Genomic DNA, 18,544 nt, shown 5'->3' with positions numbered 1-18,544 from the left:
CAATTGGCTGTAGGAGGTTCCTGCAGCCAATCAGAAGCCGTGCCTTGGTTTCCGAACGTTTTGGAAGTCAAACGGACTTCCGGAACAGATTCCGTTCAACTTCCAAGGTACGACTGTATTTGTGAATGCTATACAACATTAACTTAACTGTTAGATGCTGGTGTGTTTTTTTTAATGGGTGGTATTTATTTGTGGCTGGATCTACATTGATCTTCTAGAACGTTATATTTAATAATGTTTAAAACGCTTAATGCAGTTTCCCATTGGTGGTGGCTCACTGCTCTGCAGTGCTCTCTGGTGTCACATTTTAATAACTCATTTTTAACGTTATAAACTAAGAGTGTAGATCCGCCCAGATTGTAAGTAAGCCCTAGTGGCCTAACTTCAATTATTCATACTACTGTTGAACTTGAAGCTGGCCTAACTCATCTTCCCTTTTCACAAAGGACTTATGGGACTGGCAGGGACCTTCTACTCAAGAGTAGGCTTTGAAGAGGGGAAATTCAAGAGTTCATGGCTACCCTGGCTAAGGGTGTGTGTTGCTCTACACCTAGCAAGACAGGATTCATTTTGTTTCCTGAATAAATGTGATATTTAAAACACAAATCTATCCTTTCAGGATTCAATTCTGTTTGGCAGGAACTCTGCTCTGGATGTTGTTATTAGGGAGTCTGTTCCTGGAAAACCTGTGACATGGTCAGGGCCGGGTTTTGCACGAGTTCGGAATGGAGCGGGGTTAAGATTTACCGTCAACAACATCCCTTTCCTGATGGATTTTAATATCATCATTCGCTATGAGCCAGAGGTAAGTCTTACACTTTTTTCACCATGGTTTCAACTCGTATTCGAATCCTCAAAAAAGAGCAAAGACTTCAAAGTAAAGCAAGATATGGACCATACGTATTAAAATTGTGTATGCGGAATATATTGAACAAAACCCCACAAAATGTATCCTGATCTTCAGATTTATCTTTGTCATGTTAATAGTCCCCACTACATGACTTTCACTCATTAGTTTTGTGGTGTGAACATTTCTCAGCGTATGAAAATCGTAGAACTGTAGATGCAGACACAGCATAATGCCCAAATCTTAGGATCTGCATTTGTATGGATGCCATATACCGTATTTTTCGCCCCATAGGGCGCACCGGCCCATAGGACGCACCTAGTTTTTTTTGGGGGGGGGAATAAAGGGGGGGGGGATAAACTTCCCCCGACCCCCGACCCCAGAACGGGAAGCTCTCCGCAAGCCTTGGGAGACCGGTGTGACTTCCCACCGGGCTCCCACGCCTTGCGGATATCTGCCTGAAGCCCAAACCAGGTCGGGGAACAGCGGGATGGCGGCGCTCTGCCTCCCTGCTGTCCCCCGAGCTTGTGGGGCTGGCGGCGGGGACAAGCGCACTTCTCCCCGCCACCAGCCTTCAAACCAGGTCGGGGGACAGTGGGAAGGCGGCGTTCCGCCTCCCCGCTGTCCCCCAAGCTTGTGGGGCTGGCGGCAGGGAGAAGCGCGCTTCTCCCCACCGCCAGCCTCCAAACCAGGTCGGGCCCCAGGCTTCGAGATGCAGGCTGCTATCCGCAAGCCTAGGGAGCCTGACGGGAACTCCCGCGGGCTCGCAAGGCTTGCGGAGAGCTTCCCGAAGCCTGGAGAGCAAAAGGGGTCGGTGCAGACTGACCCCTCTCGCTCTCCAGGCTTCAGCGAAAGCCTGTATTCGCCCCATAGGATGCACACACATTTCCCCTTCATTTTTGGAGGGGAAAAAGTGCGTCCTATAGGGCAAAAAATACGGTATGTGTATTGCAGAAGGGGATTGTCACCGACTATTTAAATTTCTGGTGGAACAAGAGCATTTATGCAACTCTTGTTGGATTTCCTTGTTCCCTGGTCAGATAAACTCAAGATGTTCTTGTTTATAGGCATGGAAAAAAACGAGCATGTTTAAACCTTGTTTGAAAACCAACTTATTTTTTTCTTCCCAAACACACAGACTATAGAAGACTGGATAGCAAGCATTGCTGTAAAGACTTCAGGTTCTAGAGGAAGCGAACACTGCAGGAACACAGCGGCCCTGCAAGAACCACACTCACTTGCTCTACCATATACATCAAGGTTTGTATATTGCGTGGACAGGCGGAGTCCCCCCGACCCCAGGCGACCCCTGAGCAGAACTCAAGACAATGTGCTACGGGATTAAAATTGGCCACAACTTTATTAAGTATCAGATGTATGGAGACCTTGGCTCAGGCATTGGGTGTTTATCCTTCCCAGTCCCCAGCCGGGGATCTGGGAGACATCAGGGTTATCCAGAATGTGTGTGGGGATGGGCTGGCTCTGGAGAACATATGTTCTTTGCTATCCAACATCCATTCCAAAAGGCCATGCCTAATGTCACCTTGCCAACAAAGGTCCGTATAGATAAAGCTATGGTTTTCCCAGTAGTGATGTATGGAAGTGAGAGCTGGACCATAAAGAAGGCTGATCGCTGAAGAATTGATGCTTTTGAATTATGGTGCTGGAGGAGATTCTTGAGAGTCCCATGGACTGCAAGATCAAACCTATCCGTTCTGAAGGAAATCAGCCCTGAGTGCTCACTGGAAGGACAGATCCTGAAAATGAGACTCCAATACTTTGGCCACCTCATAAGAAGAGAAGACTCCCTGGAAAAGACCCTGGTGCTGGGAAATTAAGGGCACAAGGAGAAGATGACAGAGGACGAGATGGTTGGATAGTGTTCTCGAAGCTACCAGCATGAGTCTGACCAAACTGTGGGAGGCAGTGGAAGACAGAAGTGCCTGGCATGCTCTGGTCCAGGGGGTCACGAAGAGTCGGACACGACTAAAGGACTAAACAATAACAAATGTCGAGTTCCTTCCTGTAGATTTGGATGCTGGGATGCTTCAAGTTCCAGGGGGGCTAAGCGCGACCATGCAAAAGGCACCCCCATTTGATGTGGGGAGCGGTCATTACCTGTTTGTTTCTTCAAAGAAGATATATTGGGGGAGAAACCCAAGGAGAGGCCATCCTTTCCCCTTATGTCTTCCAACACTTGGTCATTTCTGTTCGGTTACTGTTCTGTTACTCATGCACACGAATAGCTCCACCAAATGAGCATCATAAAACCTTGGGGGAGAGAATGACAGAATTCTTTAATTTGTTTTGACTTTTCAATTAAACAGAATGGAGCTGCTACCTGCTGCTGCATGCTTCGAACCAGGAACAGAATATTTTGTAGATGTCTATTTTTCCAAGTCTTCTGCCTCTGATCCAGGGACCCGGTCATCCATATTGGTTGATTCAGTAAGTATCTGTGCTGCGTAGCAACTTTTATTTTGTGTTTGATCACATTTTCTTGGGACGTTGGTTGGTTCATCCATCTGTCTACCCGTTCCCTTATTTATATCCTACCTGTCAGGTGGCCAGCAACCGCCATTACAGACATTAATCAATAAAACGGATAGGGCACCGCTGATTTTGGAAGCTGTGTGCCTTTAAGACAGTGGGGAGTGTAAGTGACTAAAGGAAGGCAGACTAGAAAAGGAAGGAGGAAATAATTCAAGGTTGCTTAGGCCAATAATAACAACTCCGGTGCAAAAATATATTATTAATCCAATTCAGCTGTTAAAAGGGATTCCCCTGCCCTGAACAATACTTCTCTATGCAGTTGTTTAAAACTTCTTTGCTTTTGTCAATTTTGAAGCTTGGACTTATTCCTAGAATCAGTTCAGTGGGAAACTTTTGCGACAAATCTGATTTAGAAGAGTACCAGCAGTATCACTGCATTGAAATAGCTTCAGAAATTGGACCGCATATCCTACCAGAAGCATGTGAAAAACTAATAGCGAGTCTGTCTGCCCGTATTCACAATGGAGCAGTTTGTAAGTATCTATACCACTGGCTGCTTTTTCATGCTGCCAATATTTTCCAAGGAGAAGCAAAAGCGAAAGTAACTTTTGTTGTTCTGACTTTTTAAAATAAACTTAAAAATTTAAGAGACACTAAAACTGTTTTCCATGCCATTGAAAGATGTTTGCAAATGGTACAAAATTCCAATAGCCTGTTTCTTGCTGGGTAGGATACCACAGTATATAGCAGAGTTCTGTAATGTACTGGCTTTTGGTTTGACCATTTGCTGTTTCCTTTCACAAAGCATGAGGTTTGCAGTACAAAACAGTACAACACGATTGCAAAGGTTTGGCACCAGTTTGGAGGGAATCAGACAATCTTGGGTTTTGGAGGGATACCTGTGGCCTGTGGTCACTTAGGGATTTACTTTTGGGGGTTTGTGCATGGTTTGTGATACAAAACGATTGCAAAACTTTGCTCCCAGTCTGGAGTGAATCAGACAATCTTTGGTTTGGGGGTGGGAGACCTGTGGCCGCTAGTTTGGGTATCAATCACTCAGTTTGGTGGGCAATACACAATGTGGGGTTTGCAGTACAAAACTACTGCAAAAGTTTGGCGTGAATCGGACAATGTTGGGAGTTTGGGGGTTAACCTCGGTTTGAATTGCCCATTACTCAGTTTGGAGGGGACAGTGCATCATCATCATCATCATCATCATCATAATAATAAATTTTATTTATATCCCGCCCTCCCCAGCCGAAGCCGGGCTCAGGGCGGCTAACAACAATAAAACAGTACAAAAGCACAGCACAAACAACACTCTAAAATCATTCATTATAAAATTAATTAATTCAAGCCACTGGCAACCATTGGGCCAGAGCTCCGCGAAGATTGCCGAGGGAGGGAGTCAGGCTGTGCCCTGGCCAAAGGCCTGGTGGAACAGCTCTGCCTTGCAGGCCCTGCGGAAAGATGTCAAGTCTACAAATAAGACTTGACAAATAAGTACAAAACTTTGGCACCAGTTGAGCGGATCCCAAAATTCAGGGTTCATAGTAAATAAAGCTGAACTGAGAGGTGGAGGCAGTGTCACAGGCTGGTCTTCAAGGCAAGACGGGCATCTTCCATCCCTCCCATCCGTTAAGGTCACCAGGGGAAGCAGTGCTAAAGATTCCAACACCTTGCAGAGTGAGATCAACATGGAAAAGAAGCATGATCTTTACAGTAGAAGCTTCTGCCTTTGCTTCCTAATCTGATAAAGCTCAGCATTGGCTGTCCCTACTTGTTAATTGAAGCAAGCCCAAAAGAAAGCACTCCAAAGCATGTGTTTTTAAATACATTTTTACTTTATCTAAGATCAGAACAGCCTTGGCTGGCTTTCCTGCTATTTGTTTGTTTTTTAAAATATTCAGGTTTTGTTGTCGGTATTTTACCTTTTGATTTACCACCCTGAATAAGAGGAGAATGCAAATAATTTAAATTAATAAATGCAGAGTTTGGTTGCAATCATCTGTTTGTATGAGAAAGCATGTTTCTGTTAAAAGCCTGCAGGTGCCATCCACAAGGGTCAGTAAACTCTAACTGCGAGAAACTTGGAGGTCAATGTCAATGCAAACCGAATGTCATGGGGCGCTGTTGTGATAAATGCTCAGCCGGAAGCCATAGTTTTGGGTCTCAAGGTTGTCTTTGTAAGTACTGGTTGCCACTTGCTTTCAGTTGTGTTTTTTTTGTGTGTGTGTGTGTGTGTGTTTTAAATTTTAAGCTATTTAAGAAAAACAACGTTTAAGACATGTGGGCAGACTTTTGTTTTCCTTGAACCTGGGAAACCCAAACTGAAATCTCCTGATGAATGTGAACACTCTGGGTTGTCTTAGGCAAGTCATTATTTCACGTCAAACATTCCTCATCTGTAAAATGGGGATAAGGCTGACTGGTCTTGCATTGCCCTCTATGAGAATAGGTATGGACTGTTGATCATATGGTCAACAAAGAGCAAGAGACTTCTAACTATACAGAGATCTTGGTCATGTCACATTGAGGGCTTTATATTAAGATAACGCAAGAATTTGTCATTTAAGTATCATCTCTGCTTCTTTTCCACCAAGCATGTGACTGCCATCCTCAAGGATCCGTGAGTGCTCTGTGTGACCAGGTGACAGGGCAGTGCTCATGCCGGCCAGAAACAGATGGCCGACGGTGCAGTCAATGCCTGGCAGGGTATTTTGGATTTCCCCATTGTCGGCCTTGCCCTTGCAATGGCTTTGCGGAACTGTGTGACGCTCAGACTGGAGCATGCTTGGACTGCAGAGGGTTTACGGCAGGAGCCAACTGTGAAAGGTATGGGTGGGTGGACACTGAGAAGATGCAAATTTAATGCACATCTTTAAGTGGCAGGGATAGAAAATAGATGGGGGTTATGGTTGGGGGGCAAATAATTTTTATGGGTGGACTTGATGGCCATAGGGGTACAGACCGACTTCACATTCCCCACGATGGCTTTTGTGCTGCTGTTGTGCATGCACACATTTATTTTTTATGTGTAAATGCACACACACATTTTTATTTATTTATTGAATTTATATACTGCCTTTTCCGAGAGGTCTCAGGGCATTTCACAGAACAAGATCAACATATAAAACCACAATATGTATAATCAAAATAAAAACGACAACCTAATAATAACCCCCCCAAAAGAGCCACGTTTTAAAAGGTCATAGGATTTCAATCAGATCAACCAAAGGCCTGGTTAAAAAGGAACGTTTTTGCCTGGTGCCTAAAGGTGTCTAATGAAGGCGCCAGGCAAAATTCCCTGGGGGAGAGCATTCCACAGATAGGGAGCCACTGCAGAGAAGGCCCTGTTCTCGTGTTGCCATCCTCAGGACCTCTCAAGGAGGAGGCACACAAAGGAGGGCCTCAGAAGATGATCTCAGGCTCCGGGTGGGTTCATATGGAAAGAGACGGTTCTTGGGGTATTGCAGTCCTGAGCCATTTAAGGCTTTATAGTTCAAAACCAGCACTTTGAATTGGGCCCAGAAACTAATTGGTAGCCAGTGCAGTTGGACCAGGATCGGTGTAATATGCTCAAACCGTCTTGCTCTGGTGAGCAACCTGGCCACTGAATTCTGCACCAGCTGAAGTTTCTGAACCATCTTCAGAGGCAGCCCTACGTATAACACTTTGCAGTAATCTAGCCTTGAGGTTCCCAGGGCATAGACAACAGTAGTTAGACTATCCCTGCCCAGATAGGGGCGTAGCTGAGCCACATGCTCACACATAGGCAGTGGGTCCACTCCATCAGTTACGTCAGTGATGCCACAGCCACAAAACGAGGAAAGGTGAACTGTTGCTGGGTTTTTTTTATTGAAAGACTCTCCTCCTGCAAAGAGGGGAGGGGTTGTGGGCGGGAGCTGATCTCCGCCTCAAGCAGGGGGTGTTAGCCCCCTGCCACCCACTCACCTGGCTGGCGCACCATGCCCACGGGCAAGCACCCAACCAGGTGCCTTGGAAGGGGCATGGACGGCAGCTTAACTTGCTGCTGCCCCAGCCACGCGGCCCTCACTTTTCGCCGTCCCATTGCGAGTCACCCACCCTCCACTCCCTTAGAGCTCAGGGTTTCAGTTTTCTCTTGACCTTGCTATGGACCTTAGGTTGGTCGCCCTGGTTGTCCAGGGGGCCTGGTAGGAATTTTTCCATTTGGCATTAGGCTTTGTGGTTTCTTCACCTACCTCGTAGCAATCGTCACAGCTTTCGTGGTATTGGTGGGTAGGTTAGGCATTGGAATAATGTGTTTGTGGTGTGTGGAAGGGCTAGGTGTGGCCATTGCCTACGCCTTCAATTTTTGGGTATTCCGTTAAAGGAATCCGGTGGTCGTGTATTCTGTCCGATGCCTGTGTGGCGGGGGGCCATGGCACGACCCTCGGTGACAGCAGGGGAGAGCTTATAGTTGGATTAGCATCAACAGGCTAATGTTGATGCCTGTGTGGCGGGGGGCCATGGCACGACCCTCGGTGACATCAGGGGAGAGCTTATAGTTGGATTAGCATCAACAGGCTCCACCTACTGGTGAATAAACCCCCCTTTTAGACTCACCCCTCTCCGAGTGGGTGGAGTCAACTGGCGTGATCCAATGCCTAAGCCAATACCTTTTCACTTGCTGTAATCAATAAAGTTGTGGCCTTTTCTTGCCCATTAACCTTATATCACGTGTCCGTGTGTTTTCATTCCACTACGCGGGGATCGGGTCCTCGAACCACAATAGAAACCCTGCGTGCTACTTTCAGGTTCAGAGGCCGTATGAATTGTAGCAAGAGAGGGCTGGTTGCAATCTTACCAGACGGTTGGCCACTCTGAGAAAAGAATACTGGGCTAGGTTTGCCTTTCGGCAAAATCCAAAAGAGCTCTCTCTTCTTATGTTCTTGCCTTCTTCTGATGCCATTTTGAAATGGGTTCATAAGAGCGTAAGAAGGGCGTGCCAATGGGCCCAGCCAATGGGCCATGTAGTCCAGCATTCCTGTTTTCACCGTGGCCAACCAGATGCCAATGGGAAATCCGCAAGCAGGATTCGAGCGCAAGGGAACTCTTCCATCCTGTGGTTTCCGGCAACTAGTATTCAGAAGCACTACTGCCTCGAACCTTGGAAGAAGATAATAGCCATGATGGCGAGGAGCCTTCAATAGCCTTATTCTCCATATTCACTGTTCTTTTTGGCAGATGTGTAGATGGTTATTATGGAAACCCTCTCAAAGGAGAGCCGTGCCGTCCATGCATGTGCCCAGAGGCTCCAACAAGCAGTAGGTACTTTGCCCATTCCTGTTACCAAGATCCTTGGACTTTACTATTAGTCTGCAACTGTCTTGTGGGCTATTCAGGTAGGAAACATGACATCTATGAGTTTCACAATTTCTGTTTTATGTTGTCAGAGACTGAGGAAAATCACAATCCATTCTAACTTTGGCTATTTGTCTGTATCCCTTTTTTAAAAAAAAGTTTGCGTTGTGGGATATAGGGTAGGAGGATATGGTTTGGCCCAAACTCCCAAAGTTTGGACCACAGGCTAAAGGTTCCCAAGTACTGATGGAGGAACTAAACAGATGCAATATTCAGCGAAGTTTCTAGGTTTGGGGGCAGTGACATTTAAGACTGCAGTCCTATACAACTCTTGCTGAACTCACTTCTAAAGTTCAGCATAGCAATGCACGGTTAAGTTCCTTCCAAGTATGGTAGTGGAGAACCCATTTTTAAAAGTTTGAAAAACACTAGCACAAGTATTTCCAAATATTTATTATTTGTGTGTCTTTGTGGGTTTGTTTCATTTTAACAAAATTTAATATACCACTCGATTGTTTAAAAAAACCCTCTGAGCAAATTACAGCAATATAAAACAAAATATTGTTTTTTTAAGAATTCGAAAGATGCTTGAAATCAATAGTAACTAAACAATAAAACACATGTAACTTCTATATGTCTGAATAGAACTAATAGAACTATATTTATTTATCCATTTAACTCTTAACAGTTAGGGTTCTTTATATTTATATTCTGGAATCTGCTGGTGTAATGTTATTTCTCGAAAGGTGAGCCGTGTCTGACTGTCACTAGCAATTGTGTGTGAATTTTGGTTTATTAGGTGATCGGTGTGATGAATGCCCCGGTGGGTTCTACAGGAATCCAAATGCAGTAGCCAGCCAATGTCTTCCATGCTCCTGTAATAATAACATTGACGTGGCAGATCCAGACTCCTGCAACAAGGACACTGGGGAGTGTTTGAAATGCTTGCACAACACCCATGGACCAAGCTGCGAGTTCTGTAAACCAGGTTACTTTGGATCAGCACTCCTTCAAAACTGTAGAAGTAAGCAAACAACTTTTATAGGTTACAAATCAAGGACTGAGCACATAAAGGAAAATAAAATAGGTGTGGCTAGAATGAATTATGCACGTTAATGAAAACATCATGGATTCTCCTTAGTAGCATGATCTATTCTGGCTACAATATTATTGCATAAGGTGGAATGTTTGGGAGTAGAGCAATTGATGGCAAGATGAAAGAAGGTTACACATTGGCTAAAGGTGTTCTAGGACCAATGCTGATAGGGAGAGTCAAAAGGCACGTACAGAGAATTCAGTTTTGAAAATACCATAATTTTCGCTCGATAAGACACACTTTTTTCTTCCTAAAAAGTAAGGGGAAATGTCTGTGCGTCTTATGCGCGGTCCCCGGAGCCGAATTGCCCGGGGGCGAAAAGCAGATCATGCTTTATATATATATATATATAAAGAGGGATGTGTATGTTGAAACAAAGCTGCTGATCACAAGTGATTGGGCGCAAGATAAGGGAAACTAGCAATAAAGGAGGCTGCCTGGGAGGGGAGAGGTAAAGACAGCAAACTTGCAAGGAGAGGAGACAGGAAGACTAAATCAATGAGAAGAGAAATTAGAAGAAAAGGAGGAGCAAAAAGCTGCTCCAGCTAAGGAAAAGACACTAAGGCAAACAAGAGGGAAGGGAGTGTTGAAAGGGAAGCAGCTGATCGTTAAGCGATCGGAAGGGAGATAAGGGACGCTAGCAATAAAGGAGGCTGCCTGGGAGGGGGGAGGTAAAAGAACATGGATCCTCAGGATTTTTACATTGGGTCACCCCAAATTCCCCCTCAGATCACATAGCATGTACATGGCTACAGCCTACACCCAAAAAAACACGCATCCACTGTTTTGTGGGGCCGCAATGGCACAAAAACGTGGTTACAAAGCACGAATCCACATGGATCCTCAGGATTTTTGCATTGGGCTACCCCAAACTCACCGTCAAATCACATGTCTATGGCCACAGCATGAACCACAAAAATCACGCACCCACTGTTTCGTTCAGAATATTTTTTTTCTTGTTTTCCTCCTCTAAAAACTAGGTGCGTCTTATGGTCAGGTGCATCTTATGGAGCGAAAAATATGGTACCTGGTTTACACATGCACCTGTGAGCTTAAGACACCATCCCTAACCTACTTCGAAGTGACATTGCAGGATAGGCACTTTCATGCCAGTTTCTAATATAGTTCACAGAATTGTAGAGTTGGAAGGGAGCACGGGTCATCTAGTCCACCCCCCCCAGCAATACGTGAATTCTAATATAGCCATCCCTGGGTGGGCTCAAGCAACCAACATTCTGGTTAATAGCCAGATGCACTGACCCACAGCGCCACGGGAACAAATTTGTCTGTTATGGAGGGAGCACTATAACAACGAAAGTGACAGATATATAAGAAATACAGGACAGGAAGACTCCGAGATGAAGCCTGTTGACCTGGTTCATGCCTAGTTGACAGACTGGATAGTGATGACAACAAAGGACACAGAGGGCACCCTGGGAAAGAAAGTTTCAGAGAATTTCAGTCTTGGACATATTGCAGCTGAGGTGGTAATGAGACACACAAGGGTGAAATGTTTGAGATGCAGATGTGGATTCAGGATTGAGCAGAGGGGAAGGGGTTTTGGTCAAGGACAGAAGATGCAGGAGTGCTATTCTGAGGTAGAGAAAACAGCATAGGGACCAAAAATTGAACCCAAGGAACTCCACTAGAAAGGGATGAAAGCAGAGGGGAACATGTTGCTGATGGAAGTAAAGAACAAAGAACTACTAGACAGACAGGAAGAAAACAAGCTGAGAACAGAGTTCACGGCCTAGGACCCTCGTGCCCACAGGACCACCTCTCCTGGTATGCCCCATGGAGGACCTTAAGGTCCATATATAGCAACACCCTAGTGGTCCCGGGCCCTAAGGAAGTTAGATTAGCCTCAACCAGAGCCAGGGCCTTTTCAACACTGGCTCCGGCCTGGTGGAATGCTCTGTCTCATGAGACCAGGGCCCTCCGGGATCTGATTTCTTTCCGCAGGGCCTGTAAGACAAGAGTTGTTCCGCCTGGCCTTTGGCTTAGAATCAATTTGATTCCCTCCCCCTCTTTCTTTTTTCCTTCCTCCTCCTGTGAAGAGGCTGCATTTTAATGTTTTAATGTTGTATTTTAATGTTGTATTTTAATCAACTTGTTTTTATTATTGATTGTTAGCCGCCCTGAGCCCGGTCTTGGCTGGGGAGGGCAGGGTATAAATAAAATTTATTATTATTATTACAGATAAATTGATGTTTACAATGTAAGGTAACTTAAATTCCTGGTAGAACATTCCTTTTTTTAAATAAAGGGAATATTTCCATAACTAACTGTTCTCTTTACAGAATGTAACTGCAATCCTTTGGGTGTGGACCCAGTGAAATGCCCATCTGGAAATGGCTTTTGCATGTGTGATCAGATGACGGGAATATGCCCTTGCTTGCCTCATGTGGTAGGCACCAAGTGTGATCAGTGCGCTGCTGGCTACTGGAACATGATCCAAGGAACCGGATGTCGCATCTGTGACTGCAATCCAAGACATTCCCAGAACAACTTATGTGATCAGGCAAGGCTATTGAGCTGATTCTCCATTTATAAATTATAATGTCGCTAAATTTTAATGTCTTTCTTAAGGATTTTCTCTACCCTGCTGCGGTAAGCAGTGTGGTGTGGTGGTTAAGAGCGGTGGACTCGTAATCTGGTGAACCGGGTTCGCTTCCCCGCTCCTCCACATGCAGCTGCTGGGTGACCTTGGGCTAGTCACACTTCTCTGAAGTCTCTCAGCCTCACTCACCTCACAGAGTGTTTGTTGTGGGGGAGGAAGGGAAAGGAGAATGTTAGCCGCTTTGAGACTCCTTAAAGGGTAGTGAAAGGCGGGATATCAAGTCCAAACTCTTCTTCTTCTTCTTTCTCAAACAGTGGGCCAGGCTAGGGCTACCAGACATCCCTGTTTCCCAGGGACAGTCCCTGGATTTGCGAATAAATCCCTGGACAAATTCCAACCCCAGAATGTCCCCGGATTTCATCTAATGTCCCCGGGAAATGCAGCAGCAGCAGTCTCAGCAGTTGGCTCTGGCTGGCTTCAGGAGCTGCTCAGAAGTCCCCATACGATGGTGGTGCAGGGGCTCTAAGATGCAGCTTATGGGCTGCCTCCACCTTCCCTGACCCCAGCAACTAAGCTGTGATGGGAGGCTTCCTGCTGCCTATCGGAGCAGCCTCCCAACTCCTACTTGCATGCAAGCAGGAGCGGGGCAGGGATGTCTCAGTTAGGCAACACTAACGTCTCTCATCATATGTAACTGATATATAGAAAAGACTTGGCAACCTGAGAAAAGAGACAATGCACATACCGTATTTTTCGCCCCATAGGACGCACCGGCCCATAGGACACACCTAGTTTTTTTGGGGGGAAATAAAGGGGGGGGTTATTTTTTCCCCCAGGTGCGGGGCTGGGGCGGGGGAAGCCCGAGCTTCCCCCGACCCCAGCCCCCAGAACAGGCTGCTATCCGCAAGCTATCCGAAGTCGCGCGGCTCTCCAATGGCTAGCAGAGGGCTGCGCGAGCCCAAAGCTTGGGGCATGCTGAGCTCAGCGCGCCCCAAGCTTCTGGATGCCGGCATGCTCTCCGCTAGCCGTGGGAGAGCCGCGCCTCCCACGGCTAGCGGCTAGCTTCCTGAAGCCTGGAGAGTTAGAGGGGTCAGTGCGCACCGACCCCTCTCGCTCTCCAGGCTTCAGCGAAAGCCTGCATTCGCCCCATAGGACACACACACATTTCCCCTTCATTTTTGGAGGGGGAAAAGTGCGTCCTATAGGGCAAAAAATACGGTACTTTTGTAAACAAAGAAAATATTTTTTAAAAAATTTAAAAACCTGCCCTTTAAGATAGTAATCTGAAAACACACATTCTGAAGAGAAACTATTCTTGCTTTGTTGATGGAAATGCAAAAATAAGAGCAAGTTTTTAGGTTTTTTTCAGAGCTAGAGATCAGAAAAAACCCCTGAAAAGAAGTGCTCACATACATATGAGTTGGCAGTTTAAGTAGCATGGGGGGGGGGGGATTGCAAAGAAGGCAGGGAGTCCATTAAGCCCGTTTCTCACTGTAGACTCTTTTTGCAGCTCACAGGTCAATGTCCGTGTAAAGTGGGCTATACTGGAAGACGTTGCGACACATGCGATGAAAATTATTTTGGGGATTCTCACATCCATTGTTTCTGTAAGTACTGTAGTAGTATGTAGCAGAAATCCTAACATTCTTTTAATTGAAAACAGAATATTTCTACCCCTCAGATTTGAACAATCATTGCATTGTTTTAGATGTTTATGGGTGTCTTTATTTTATTTTTAATTGTATTATTTAGTTGTTTTGATGTTTGCCTCCTTGGGCTCCTTTGGGAGGAAGTGCGGGATATAAATTATCATTATTATTAATGTCTAGAAACTCTTTTTTGGGGCAAGCGAATGAGTGGATTGTAATGCAAGCTGCAGATGAAATTGATTATCTCAATTCCTTCCAATCTTGCTTCCACATAAGGGAACCTTCAGACTGGAGTACTGTATTGCACTCCAGAAGGGACTGTCCATGAAAATCATTCAGAAATGACAACCAGTACAACATGCTTATACGTACTACGTATTTTTATTCCATCATGCTAGTTTTGTGTGATCTGTACTGGTGGACCTTTAAGGCCTTAAACAGCTTGGGACATGGGTACATTAAGGACTTCTTTCTTCCGTATATTGGTTTTTAAAATCTGATTATTTATTTGCTAGTTTACTCTGATTTTTTAATAATTATTCTGATGACTATTTTAGAATTTGTATGGTTCTTTTAGGGTTTTTTATGTTAATGCTTTGACTTTCTGATTGAGTTTAGCTCTAGAGTTTGCATTTTTATATTGTCAGATTTTGATGAGTGAACTGCCCTGAGTTTCCTCAGAAAATTAGTCAGGATATACATTAAATGAAAGAATGAATGAATGAATGAATGGCCTTATTCTGTTTCTATCCTATTTCTCTAACATATAACTTATACATTTCAATTGCGGGTATTTATTTTAAGGTCTGGGTGAAATTGTTTTATTGTGTATTTTAATTATGCATGTTTACCTTGGATGACAAGAGACTAGGGCCCTGCAGGACTTGACATCTTTCCACAGGGCCTGTAAGACAGAGCTGTTCCACCAGGCCTTTGGTCAGGGCGCAGCCTGACCCCCTCCTCTGGCAATCTGCACAGGGTCTTGCTTGCTGGTTGCCATCAATTTGTTTTTGATTGATTTTATGGTCAAAAGTTTTTAGAATGTTGGATTGTTTTGATTGTTGTTAGCCGCCCTGAGCCCAGCTTTGGCTGGGGAGGGCAGGGTATAAATAAAATTTATTATTTTATTTATTATTATTATTATTATCATGAACGCCTTGGTACTCAGACATTTTGGCTCCTGAAGACCGCAAACCCGGAAGTGAGTGTTCCATTTTGCGAATGTTCTTTGGAACCGGAACATCCAATGGGGCTTCCGATTGGCTGCAGGAGCGTCCAATCAGAAGCCAATCAGAAGCCACACCTTGCTTTCCAAACATTTTGGAAGTCAAACGGACTTCCGGAACGGATTCCATTCGACTTCCAAGATATGACTGCATATTTTTTTGCAATCTGTTCTGCATGTACAAACTGCTTAGAAACCATCTTGGAAATTAAGTGGCATATAAATGTACTGTAATTATAATTGTATTAACTTCATTAGTCAATTATCAGCAGTTATAACATATTGTGCTTTCACCCCCCTTGCCAGCGTGTAAGTGTAGCAAGGACGGCACTCTGACACCGGGGTGTGATAAAGACACTGGAGCCTGCAACTGCCGTGTTGGGGTCACTGGAAGATTCTGTGACCAATGTGCTCGGGGCTACAACCAGGAATTTCCTTCCTGCCTCCGCTGCCACGTTTGTTTTGATCAGTGGGATAACGCCATTGCTTCCCTGTCTCAGAAAATCCAAAAATTAATGAGGTTTGCCGCAACGCTGGGAGATAAGAGACAGACAATGCCTGGCTGTGATGTAGACCTCAAAGGCTATGAAGATACAATTTCTGAAATAGAAAGAATCCTAAAAAGCCCCACCCTGTTGCCAGAGGTGCTGTTGAGCATGAAGAAGGATCATGACTACATTCGGTGAGATGTGTTTCCTTAGACAGGAGTTGCTCATTTGTTCATCATTTCACAGATATTTATTTAAGCATAATCTCAGGTCTCAGGCTGGGGAGAAGCTACTGAAAGCTTGGGGTCCAAATTCAGCTCTCTAAAATGCTGCACATCTTGTTACTCCTCCAAAAAAACGATGTTACCTCAGGTTAAGTACTTAATTCGTTCCGGAGGTCCGTACTTAACCTGAAACTGTTCTTAACCTGAAGCACCACTTTAGCTAATGGGGCTTCCTGCTGCCGCAGCGCTGCCGGAGCACGATTTCTGTTCTCATCCTGAAGGAAAGTTCTTAACTTGAAGCACTATTTCTGGGTTAGCGGAGTCTGTAACCTGAAGCGTATGTAACCTGAGGTACCACTGTACTCAGTTCAGCTGCTTTCAACCATGCTAAGGCATAAAAGGCAGTGGTGTAGCGTCGGGGGTGCAGGGGGGGCCGGCCGCACCGGGCGCAACATCTGGGGGGGCGCGCTCGCACTCGCAGCTCTCTGCCCCTACCTGGCTCACTCACTCTCTCTCACTGCAGTGCTGGCTGTGCGAATCCGATCCGAGCCGCCGGGTCGCCGCCCACTGTGGAGGGGAGGATGCCAGGCGTGCGGTGCGGTGCAGAGAGAGAGCGAGGGACTATCTGGGGGAGGGACAGTGCAGCGGGGGGGCGCAAATTACTTGCCTTGCCCCGGGTGCTGACAACCCACGCTACGCCACTGATAAAAGGGGCTTCTTAATTCACCCTCCTGTAGCATGAACAATAACAATATCTCCAGCAGGGTCCTTTGCTTGTCTTTTTACATCAGTTGCTCATTCAGTTCAAAAACTAAGGTACAGAGAAATGGGAATGAGCAACTGAGGGACCTAGAGGAAGAACTCTGCCAAAGTTTCTCTTTTGACCAGGCCTCAGCACCCACGGGACACAGGTGGTGCTGTGGTCTAAACCACTGAGCCTCTTGGGCTTGCCGATCAGAAGGTCGGCGGTTCGAATCCCTGCGATGGGGTGAGCTCCTGTTGCTCAGTCCCAGGTCCTGCCAACCTAGCAGTTCAAAAGCACACCAAAAAGTGCAAGTAGATAAATAGGTACCACTCTGGCGGTTGGTAAACGGAGTTTCCGTGTGCTGTTCTGGTTTGCCAGAAGTGGCTTAGTCATGCTGGCCACATGACCCGGAAGCTGTACGTCGGCTCCCTCGGCCAGTAAAGTGAGATGAGCGCAGCAACCCCAGAGTTGTCCGCGACTGGACTTAACGGTCAGGGGTCCTTTACCTTTACTTTACCTTTACAGCACCCAGTAAGGTAAAGGTAAAGGTACCCCTGACTGTTAGGTCCAGTAGCGAACGACTCTGGGGTTGCGGCGCTCATCTCGCTTTATTGGCCGAGGGAGCCGGCGTACAGCTTCCGGGTCATGTGGCCAGCATGACTAAGCCACTTCTGGCAAACCAGAGCAGCACACGGAAACGCCGTTTACCTTCCCGCCGGAGCGGTACCTATTTATCTGCTTGTGCTTTTTGGGGTGCTTTCGAACTGCTAGGTTGACAGGAACAGGGACTGAGCAAAGGGAGCTCACCCCGTTGCGGGGATTCGAACCGCAGACCTTCTGATCAGCAAGCCCAAGACGCCCAGTGGTTTAAAAAAACTTCAGGGAAGTTTTTAATGTGTGACATTTTAGTGTATTTTTGCTCTTTGTTGGAAGCCGCCCAGAGTGGACCACAACGCCACCCGCATCCCTTCTATGGTAGGCTAAAATGCTAGGCCCCATAGGGCCCACTGCATCTGACAGTGGCCTTTCTTTACATTTAAAACACTTCTTTGCTGGCCCAGTGCTGTGACGAAAGCACTGGGCAAAGCAGCCGCAGCCCCTGCCATCATCTTTATTTCCCCAGAATGCATCTGGGCCTTGACATGAGCTAAGCATGATAACACATAACCTCAGATGACCTTTTTTCAGGGTCAATTTTGTTTTTTCACACTCATTCTAACTGGGGTAGGACTGACCCAAAATCCAGAAGAGTAAAATAAATAAAAACATTATTTTTCACAAAATGAAGGAAAGATGCTCCAGAAATACCAATTCATTTGTGGTCTACCTGGAACATCAAATGGTCGAAGACTGACATAAAAGTTGTATGGGGTTCCCCCACCCCCACCAGTGCTGCTTTTAACTCCACCTGTCATCAGAGGATGTCACACTTCCAGAAAGAGACCTATAAATATTTGGGGCTTGCCTCCAATCTTAGGGTAGCTGTGGTGCCACAAACTGGCATTTCCTTTATGTTTAGCATGTGCTGACTTTCCAACTGATGCTATGAATTTTTTTAGTCTGGGACACATCGCTTGTAAATATTGCCAAAGTGAATTAGACAGCTATTGCTAAATTGAATGTGCAGTAGGGATAAAGGAGGAACTCGATTCAGTTTTTTGCATTTAAAGCTGAATCGGTCAAATTTGCAATTCCCAAAACAATACTAGAAACTGAAACACAGCCATCCTTTGAAATTTGCGCTTTCCTGAATTTTGTGGTGCAGTTCTCCAACCAGTGTTAACAAAAATACATATATTAGGTGAAATTGTGCCTAAAAATGGATATATTCATGAAAATAACATGCATGCACCATATTAGGCGAAATTGCTCAACAAATTTGCACATCTGTC

General features: G+C 45.6%; 1 protein-coding gene and 1 long non-coding RNA gene across 4 annotated transcripts in view; both read left to right on the top strand.

The window, feature by feature from the left end:
• LAMB4 (laminin subunit beta 4) overlaps window positions 1–18,544 on the top strand; it is a 70,285-nt gene that overhangs the window by 39,163 nt on the left and 12,578 nt on the right. For all 3 annotated transcript variants that reach the window (XM_083399278.1, XM_083399279.1, XM_083399277.1), the window contains 11 exons: window positions 620–805; window positions 1,986–2,107; window positions 3,175–3,295; window positions 3,696–3,873; window positions 5,383–5,526; window positions 5,944–6,175; window positions 8,549–8,706; window positions 9,465–9,689; window positions 12,062–12,282; window positions 13,832–13,928; window positions 15,502–15,877. In XM_083399278.1, coding sequence (XP_083255404.1) covers window positions 620–805; window positions 1,986–2,107; window positions 3,175–3,295; window positions 3,696–3,873; window positions 5,383–5,526; window positions 5,944–6,175; window positions 8,549–8,706; window positions 9,465–9,689; window positions 12,062–12,282; window positions 13,832–13,928; window positions 15,502–15,877 — 2,060 coding nt within the window. The remainder of the gene's footprint in view (window positions 1–619; window positions 806–1,985; window positions 2,108–3,174; window positions 3,296–3,695; window positions 3,874–5,382; window positions 5,527–5,943; window positions 6,176–8,548; window positions 8,707–9,464; window positions 9,690–12,061; window positions 12,283–13,831; window positions 13,929–15,501; window positions 15,878–18,544) is intronic.
• On the top strand, window positions 7,318–8,035 carry LOC310658349. Its single transcript, XR_014502261.1, has 2 exons — window positions 7,318–7,757; window positions 7,856–8,035. It is a non-coding gene; the product is annotated as an uncharacterized lncRNA (long non-coding RNA).

The sequence above is a fragment of the Podarcis tiliguerta genome (assembly GCF_965153285.1).
Source record: "Podarcis tiliguerta genome assembly, chromosome: 10".
Classification (NCBI taxonomy): Eukaryota; Metazoa; Chordata; class Lepidosauria; order Squamata; family Lacertidae; genus Podarcis; species Podarcis tiliguerta.
Note: the sequence above shows the minus strand (reverse complement) of the source record. Positions and strands in the feature narration are given on the sequence as shown.